The sequence below is a fragment of the Cynara cardunculus genome, unplaced genomic scaffold, assembly GCF_001531365.2.
Source record: "Cynara cardunculus var. scolymus isolate 2C unplaced genomic scaffold, CcrdV1 Un_Scaffold_634, whole genome shotgun sequence".
Lineage (NCBI taxonomy): Eukaryota > Viridiplantae > Streptophyta > Magnoliopsida > Asterales > Asteraceae > Cynara > Cynara cardunculus.
The window spans coordinates 196,956-206,660 of NW_020200596.1; the positions used below are offsets into that span (position 1 = coordinate 196,956).

A 9,705-nucleotide genomic window follows, 5' to 3' on the forward strand; every position below is an offset into this window, starting at 1 on the left:
CAGATTACTTTTGTTCATATCAAAAGTTCAACGTATACTTGATTTTTCTTCTGTGTATCTCCAACACTTTATGCAACTAGAGACCCAAAAACAGCAAGGTGTTATTAATTCATAACGTAGTTGTAACATACCTTGCGCCATTGTAGCTCTTGCTGTAGTTGCAGCGCTGCACCGGTGGTTCGACTGAGTACAACCGAAGGTGCCAATCTTCCGGCCAAGTGCAGAATATTGTTCTTGGAAGAATCCATGATTGAAAGATCCGTACGTTCAACAATGTGACGGATAAGGTTGTAGACTTTATCTGAACGGTTTATTACTGCTAACTGAATAATGTTATGCCCGTTCCTGTTCACATAATCAATTGCTTTTGGTGACCTTGATAGAATTTCGTCAACAACCACATAAGCACCTCGACATGCAGCCTCAAGAATTGCTGGCCTATAAATGAGATGCCGAGTACCAGAAGAGGTATGCCGGTCGATTTGATCGCATACGAAGCAAAACATCTGTTTCGCATCTTTGTAGTCTTTTTTCTTCTTCTCGATACGTTTAATTGGTGGCACTACAATTTAAACACTTAAGTTAAAACACCATCACTGTAGGGTTGGTCTAAATTATGTCAAGTTCCAATCGAGAAACCGATTGGTCATGAGCGGATTAACACTATAATCACTTACCTACAGTTGCTAAAACCCTCCACAGGAGGAAATACAGCCCAGAGAAGCCGGAAAAAAGCACTAAGCTGAGGAGACGGATCCACTGGTATATTAGATAAAATATAGCTGCCGAAAATGCACAGGAAATAGAAAGTATGTTAGTGTCAATTAGAAATAGTTTCATGCATATCGACTGATCTCTGAATTGGATTTCTGGTTATCAACAGCAGCTCACCAAATACCATCATGATGATTTCTGGGAACAACCAGCTGTAACGGGTTCTTTTAAACCTTCTCATCGCCCAGAAGATGTCCTTTCTGGCACTTTTATATAAAATTCCAGACGAATAAAACAGGGACGAACTACTATCGACTATTTTTCGACAGAGGCTGTTCCAAGCTGCAAACCATACATGTATCAAAATGTATCACCAACAATGCAGGAATATATACATGTATCTTCAGTCTTTGTAGCAACAAAATTTCTTGGTTTAGAAAAATAGATTAGACACATACAAGGATAGATCAATGCCTCCCCGAAGCCAAGCTCACTTGGAAAGGATCTTACAGTAGCCATCAATACTTGATCATCTACCGTTGCCAATTCAGGATACGCACGGACCAAAGACGCTGCACGTACTGCATGAACGTATATGAAAAAGTGTGAATCATCATATTAGTTGGTCGATTGATTATATGATCTACTAAACTACTCACCGTATTCTTTCGCGAGAATAGCAGTGATGAGAAGATGGATGCCAGTTCGGACACCAGAACCAGGATAAAGGCCTAAAGGAAGTTGCTGCTGCTTGGTTTGTGTGGCTTCCAACAAATACACAAACGTATCCAGCTGCATATTGTAGTAAGCACTGAGCAAGGGTACGTATGCTTTATGGTCCGAAATTCCCAACAATTCTTTCCTTTTCTTAACCAAGAGTTCAGCAGCGCGTTTGTTGCCAACAATTGCTGCAATGTGAAGCGCAGTGCTCCCATCTGAATTTTTCTTCTCAATATCTCTTCCCTCACGTATAAAAGCTAGCAACTCCTCCACGAACTCATTCTGCCCTTTTCCAACCGCTAAGTGAAGCATTGTGCTGCCGTCATTGCTGATGGCCTCTGTAGCTACCTTTGCAGATGTTCTCAGTATGGCTTCTGCATCCCACCAATTCCCTTCCACTGTAGCTTTGTACAGCTTATTGTTGTCTTCGGTGTCATATTTGTTCTCCGTTAATGTCACTGAGGTCGTCTTCTTCTCTGTAATGGTACTCGGTTTCCTGGAAGCTGAATCTGCATCTAATTTCAAATTTTCAGTTCAACAAAAAGTAAGTTTGTCCATAGGTGGTGCTGAACTAATAATAGAAATGGAGATGCACCTTGTGGAGAGCTTTCTTGTTGATCATAGATGACTTTTAGTTTCCACCAAACGTCTCTTGCAGATTCAAGTTTTACAACAGTCCTGAGCACATCTTGGTTGAGTGAACCAAAAATCCAACCTTTGAGCAGGCTTTCGTATTGATCCAACCTCTTGAGATTGGTAGCAGTAATGGCGAATCTAGAAACTTTGCCCAACAGGGGCATGCCCTGATTGTCGTCTTTGTCCTGTACCATGTCACGCATTTTTTGACTGTCCATGAGGCACAGCATCTGCTCCTTCCAGACATGGTAATTGCTGTCGCCGGAAAGTTTTTCGGAAACAAAGTTGGAGACATTAATGTTTGTTGCGTAAAGGAATTCCAGTTCTTCGATTTGTGCAGAATAATCGGTCATCTGAAGAGAGTTATTTCTTTTACTATTTGATGCGTGCAGGTCCTTGGAGTCTTGCATTTCTGCAGAAACATCAAAGTTCAGAATTTCAATTCCATGGATGTTTTTCTGCACGTAGGTGCTTAATATTTTAAAGAATATGGAGATTTACCTGCTTCTGGAGAACTTTTTTCGGGATCGTAGTATTAGAATGTATTTATAGTATAGATTGTATAGATATTCTAGATTATTCGTTTTCTTGTTTATCTCTTGCCTAATATTGAGGCATTGAAATTATATATATTGTATGCTTGATTCATGGATTGACACAGAGAAAATTGTGGGTCTTTGGAAACTTTTATGGTATCAGAGCCTATTACCTTTTACCCTAATATTGCCGTCACAACCCTCTTCCTCGGATCCCTGCAAATTTTATTTTTTATTTCCTTTAATTCTTACTCACGATCAAGATGACCAGCACCGGTAACGTCACAGAAAGCAGCACCAAACTCAAGCCCCTCCATCCGGCATACAACGTTACGAACATCAACAACAAAGTTAGAACGCTAGATGGCACAAAGATCACATACTCAACTTGGGTTAAGTTGTTTCGGTTACATGCTACGGCATACAAGGCTATGGATCACATCACCAATGTACCTCCACCGGAAAAGGACGCTCCTGAATATGCGGAATGGAAGGAGGTTGATTCTCTTGTCCTACATTGGATCTATAGTACTGTCTCCGATGAGATCGTGGTTCGCYTCATCGAGAACGACACCACAGCTAGGGCAACCTGGATCAAGTTACGGAACATGTTCCTYAGCAACAAAAGCTCTCGCGCCGCARCTCTTGAGCACGAGTTTACRAACTTAACGYTGGCGAAGTGCTCCTCCATCGATGAATATTGTCAAAAACTGAAGGATCTTGCCGAACAACTTGAAGACGTGGATAACCCGGTAAGTGARACTCGTCTTGTTTTGCAGATGGTTCGTGGCCTACCGGCTRAATATGAGATAGTGGCTACATTCCTCAACCAAACCTCACCATCATGGGATGAGGCTAGAAACCGCCTACAGCTAGAACAACATCGACAAGCGGTCCTGAAAAACCCCGACCGAACAATCAGCTTGGTTAACTCCTCAACAAAACAACACCACTACACCTCACTACCAAACTCCCACACCAAACTACCAACCCAACTCTCAGCCTCCGCATGACCCCAATCGCCAACAATACTACCATCAAGACACCAACAGAGGCCGCGGTCGCGACCGTGGTTCAAACTGGCGTGGCGGTCGTGGTCGTGGGAAGGGCCGTGGCTCGGGCCAGCGTCCACAATGGTCGGGTCAGTGCTGGTACAATGGACCCACTCCCTACAGTCAGTGGAACCCGCCCCCATCTCCCTATCCCTCACAGTCGTGGTATGGGCCTCATGCCCAATTCGGTAACCTAGCTTCAGCCCAACAACCCATCTACCCGAACTACCCACCTGTTGGCCCCTACTTTTCTCACCAAAGCCCATCTCCTAATGCTGGCCCTACTCCCTCTTCGGCCCACTTCAACCAACAGGCTGCGCTAAATGCAATGAGCCCAGTGGACCTACATCAAGCCTTTACAAACTTGCAGGTCTCTCATGATCCAAATTGGTACATGGATACCGGGGCTACGACTCACTTAACTGCAAATCCAGGTAAAATTACGACCCCTATGACGTTCTCTTCAAACACTATATTTGTTGGTAATGGTCATYGTTTGCCSATCTCGGGGTCCGGTAATAGCTTGCACCCCATCCTAAATAAAACCTACCGCTTACTAAATATCCAACATGCACCAACCCTTATCAAAGATTTACTTTCCGTTAGACAATTTACTCGTGATAACCAAGTTTCTATCGAATTTGATCCCTATGGTTTTTCTTTGAAGGATCTCAAGACGGGTACCCACCTTTCCCGCCACAATAGCACGGGGGACTTATATCCATTCTCTCCACYAACACAAGCCCTTAGCACATCATCTTCYGCTCCTCCCTGGCATAAYCGTCTCGGTCACCCTGGTGCTAATATATTAGATTTTCTTTCTCGTCATGCTATTATTGATTGTCATAAGACTAGTAATTCTTTTGTGTGTCCGTCATGTCAACTTGCAAATAGTAAACGGTTACCTTTTTTCCGAATCTAGTTCCATTACTTTTGCTCCGTTTGATTTAATTCATTGTGATTTGTGGACCTCACATGTGTTGAGCAATTCTGGCTATAAATATTACATGGTTTTAATTGACAACTTTTCTCAATACGTTTGGATATACCCTCTTAAATATAAATCAGAAACCTTTTCCACTTTCGCCAACTTCCACAAACTCATTTGCACCCAGTTTAACCGTGTCCTTAAAACCCTACAATGTGATTTAGGGGGGGAATTCGATAACAACAACTTCAAAACCTTTGCTCAAACCCATGGTCTCATTATGCGGTTTTCTTGCCCACAAACCTCCCCCCAAAATGGTAAAGCCGAGCGAATGATTAGATGACTGAACGACATCATCCGCTCTCTCCTAATTCACGCCCACATACCACCTACCTTTTGGGTGGAAGCCCTTCATACGGCCACATACTTACACAACATCCTCCCATCCAAACGATTGAGATATACCACTCCCGCCTACATACTCTTTCACCGTCATCCAACATACGACCATCTACGTGTTTTTGGATGTGCGTGTTACCCAAACACTTCCGCCTCTCAACCCCACAAACTTCACCCCCGTTCTATTCGATGCATTTTTCTTGGCTATCCACCCGGCTATCGTGGTTATCGTTGTCTCGATCCCACCACGGGACGTGTCCACCTATCTCGTCATGTAATTTTCGACGAACACACTTTTCCGTTCAACCACCCGTCCACTCCTACTACCTATACTTTTCTTGACGAGGACCCATCCCCTCTCCCATCACCCCAACTGTACCCCACATCTACCCCTGCCCAGTCCGTACGACCCAACTCCCCCTTGCATCCGGCCAGCCCACTAGAACCCTCATCACCCCCCCAACCTACTGTTCCAGCAGCTACCTCAGTCACCCACCCTCCACCGCCCCTTAACACTCATTCCATGACCACCCGTGCGAAACAGGGTGTGTTCAAACCCAACCCCAAATATTCCTTATCAACCACCCACACCTCAAATAACATCTCACCCGTACCCACATCCTACCTTAAAGCTTTATCGGATCCGAATTGGCTACGTGCCATGAACAGTGAATTTAGTGCTTTGCAGGAAAATCATACGTGGGATCTCGTTCCCAGGCCATCAGATAGCCCGGTGATTAGATGTATGTGGCTATTCCGACACAAGTTCAAGTCCGATGGCATTCTGGAATGGTACAAAACCCGTCTGGTTGTTAATGGTAAATCACAGACGGTGGGCATCGATTGTCATGACACGTTCAGCCCGGTGGTTAAACCGGCCACTATACGAACAGTGTTGAGCTTGGYCGTCTCTAAACAGYGGYCGATACATCAGTTAGACGTTAAAAATGCTTTTCTTCATGGGCATCTTGAAGAAACGGTTTACATGCATCAACCACCGGGATTCGTTAACGCGAATGCCCCCTCTCATGTCTGCAGACTYAAGAAGTCTCTTTACGGGTTGAAACAAGCCCCCCGGGCATGGTATACCAGATTTTCTACGTTTATTCTATCCCAGGGATTTCGTAACAGCATCTGTGATACGTCACTGTTTATTTACCGCCAAGGGGGGCGCATGGCATACTTACTTTTATATGTGGATGACATCATCCTAACTGCCTCTGACAGCTCTTTATTACAACATATTATTACTCTTCTCTCCGGCGAGTTTGCTATRTCCGACCTCGGGCCTTTACATCACTTCTTRGGGATCACGGTTACCCGAGACAGCTCCGGATTGATTTTATCTCAGACCCAGTATGCTCGCGATATTCTCCACAGGGCTGCCATGTCATCATGCAAACCATGCGTTACACCGGTTGATACGTCATCCAAGCTCAGTGCCTCCGATGGTGCGCTTCTAGCCGACGGCACCCAGTACAGGAGCCTCGCGGGTGCACTACAATATCTTACTTTTACTCGCCCTGATATAGCATATTGTAGTGCCTCCGATGGTGCGCTTCTAGCCGACGGCACCCAATACAGGAGCCTCGTGGGTGCACTACAATATCTTACTTTTACTCGCCCTGATATAGCATATGCAGTACAACAGATCTGTCTATTTATGCATGCTCCTCGCGAACCACACTTTGCATTCATGAAGCGCATCCTTCGTTATATCCAAGGCACCCTTGATCATGGTTTGCGCATACATGTCTCCCGTGCTCAGTCCCTCACAGCGTATTCTGACGCCGACTGGGGCGGATGTCCGGATTCCAGACGCTCAACATCCGGGTACTGTATTTTTTTGGGAGACAACCTTGTCTCATGGTCCTCCAAACGGCAACCCACCATTTCCTGATCTAGTGCTGAAGCCGAATACCGAGGTGTCGCCAACACCGTTGCCGAAGCAAGTTGGCTCTGTAACCTACTTTTAGAGCTTCATGTGCCTATTTCTAAGGCCACTGTTGTCTACTGTGACAACGTATCTGCAATTTACCTTACTCAGAACCCAGTTCAGCACCAGCGTACCAAGCACGTTGAAATCGACATACACTTTGTTCGGGAAAAGGTGCAAATCGGCCATATTCGTGTGCTACACGTTCCTTCATCTTCTCAATTCGCCGATATATTCACAAAAGGGTTACCTAGACAATTATTTCAACATTTCAGATTCAGTCTCAACGTTCGCTCTCCTACCATTCAGACTGCGGGGGACTATTAGAATGTATTTATAGTATAGATTGTATAGATATTCTAGATTATTCGTTTCCTTGTTTATCTCTTGCCTAATATTGAGGCATTGTAACTATATATATTGTATGCTTGATTTATGGATTGACACAGAGAAAATTGTGGGTCTTTGGAAACTTTTACGTAGATGGATTTTAGTTTAATCCAAACAGCTCTTGCAGATTCGATGTCTACAACCATGCTGAGAACATCATCGCTAAGTGAACCAAAAATCCACCCTTTCAGAAGGTTGTCGTACTGTTTGATGGCATCGGGGTGCATAGCCCCGGGACCATCAAATTTGGGATCTACGATGCCATGCATTTTCTGAGTCTCCATGAGGCAAACCATCTGCGCCTTCCAGACATGGTACTTCCGGTCGCCGGAAAGTTTCTCGGAAACAAAGTTGGAGACGTTAACATTTGATGCGTACAGGTACTTCAAGTCTTCTATTCGCGCACCAGAATCGGCCATCTCCAGAGACTTATTTCGCTCACCATTTGATGAATCGCCCATCTCGAGAGTTCTTGCTATTATCGGTTGACTCGATGTGTACATGGTGTATTATGGTCTTAACTCTTATCCATAACTCTCCTTCAGAGTTCAGACCCAACAAACCCAGAGACAAATGCATGAATGATCAATAAAAATAATTTATATATATATATATATATATATATGTATATATATAACTCTCCTTCAGAGTTGACCCAACAAACCCGGAGACAAATGCATGAATGATCAATAAAAATAATATATATATATATATATGGTTGGGTTCACGTGAGACTAAAGGTTTTTCGTGAGACCGGTAAGATCAATATATGTTCATTGATCAACTTTATAAGCTACTGATATAATGGTCTAAAGTTGCACGGTGACAATTTTATGATTATTGAGAAGTCTCGTGGCGTTTATGAATGTTCAGATCGTCAGATTGTAGATCTAATCCAAGGGTTGAGAATTGGTCTTACGCCTTTCACGAAAAACCCTTGGTCTCACTTGATCCCAAGTTTATATATATATATATATACACACACACACACACACACACACACACACACACACACACACACACACGAGAGGTTTACTTTGCAAACCACGTTATGTGTACAAATCGTACAAATCTCATTCAATCAATCATAATTTTTCATTTTGTTCATTTTTTTGTAATTATGAGAGGTTGGTTAATCATTTTTATTGTAGAGGGTGTTAATAATTGATATTATCATCCTCATTATTTTAATTTTAAAAAAATACATGGAGCAGTTTCATTAAAAGTTCCATTAAAAGGCAGGATCTGGATCGTTAAGAGGTGAATCTTGTTTGTTCAAAAAAGAGTCTGCCTCTTAATAGTTCCAAAACTCTCTAAATGATTTTGTATCATAAACATCCCTTAACCATTCAGCGCCCTAATTTCATTATAAAAAGTTACCAAACAATTATATTTCATTTTGAACTATATCATGAAAGCCTCTTAATCATTCTGATCACTTAATCATTCAGCAACTGTCAAACAACCCCTAAGTATTATATGAAACAATTTCATCAAAAAAGTATTATATGAAACAATTTTATCAAAAAAAAGTATTATATGAAACAATTTAATCAAAAAAAGTATCATATGAATTTTTTTTTACAAGATTAGACAATTTCATAAAAAAATTTCATAAGATTAAACAATGAAATCTACGGATAAGGGTGGTTTGCAGGATTTGTACAAATTGAATTGTTTGCATTTGATCGCTCATCTCTCTCTATATACATATATATATATATATATACATATATATACATATATAGATGTTGGTTATTATACAATCCTTGACATTTGTGCAACCAATACAACTCAATCTCAACCGTCCGTTTCATTTGATTAACATGTGATTTCATAGCACTTTTTATTGTTTTCTAATATGAAGTATCAATCATAATTAATGAACCATATTCATCTTCCATAAATATTCAAATCATAATAAATGAACTCTCATCATTTCTATAAATATCTCAATATATTGGATTGTATTGGTCGTACAAATGGAATGAGTTGTATTTGAAACAAACTCTACATATATATATATATATATATATATATATATATGTGTGTGTGTGTGTGTGTGTGTATGTATATATATAGGGCACATTCAAATGAAAACGTGTATTTCTAAGAAATCGTGTAAAACAATTTCGACCAATAGGAAAATTCTTTTTTTTTTTTCTAATTAAATTTAATCAATAAGAATATTTCGATCATTTATAATATTTTCTGTTAAATATGAAAGTTATTTTTTATTAAATATGAAAGTTATTAATTAATATATCATTGGCCAATGGGTAGACATTAGGGGTGCTCAAAAACCCAATGAACCCGATGAACCCGACCAACCCAACCCGAATTTTAAAAAAAAACTCCAACCCGAGGTAACCCGATGCATGATCGATAAAAAAA

At 41.5% G+C, this 9,705-nt stretch overlaps 1 protein-coding gene across 1 annotated transcript in view; it reads right to left on the minus strand.

Annotated features, from left to right (window-relative positions):
• Positions 1-2,480, minus strand: part of LOC112501841 — a 4,819-nt gene extending 2,339 nt beyond the window's left edge. The window contains exons 1-5 of the mRNA XM_025105577.1: positions 2,030-2,480; positions 1,374-1,943; positions 1,173-1,295; positions 682-759; positions 132-562 (exon numbers count right to left, since the gene is read on the minus strand). Of these exons, the coding sequence (XP_024961345.1) occupies positions 132-562; positions 682-759; positions 1,173-1,295; positions 1,374-1,943; positions 2,030-2,480 (1,653 nt within the window). The remainder of the gene's footprint in view (positions 1-131; positions 563-681; positions 760-1,172; positions 1,296-1,373; positions 1,944-2,029) is intronic.
• Positions 2,481-9,705: the final 7,225 nt, after the last annotated feature.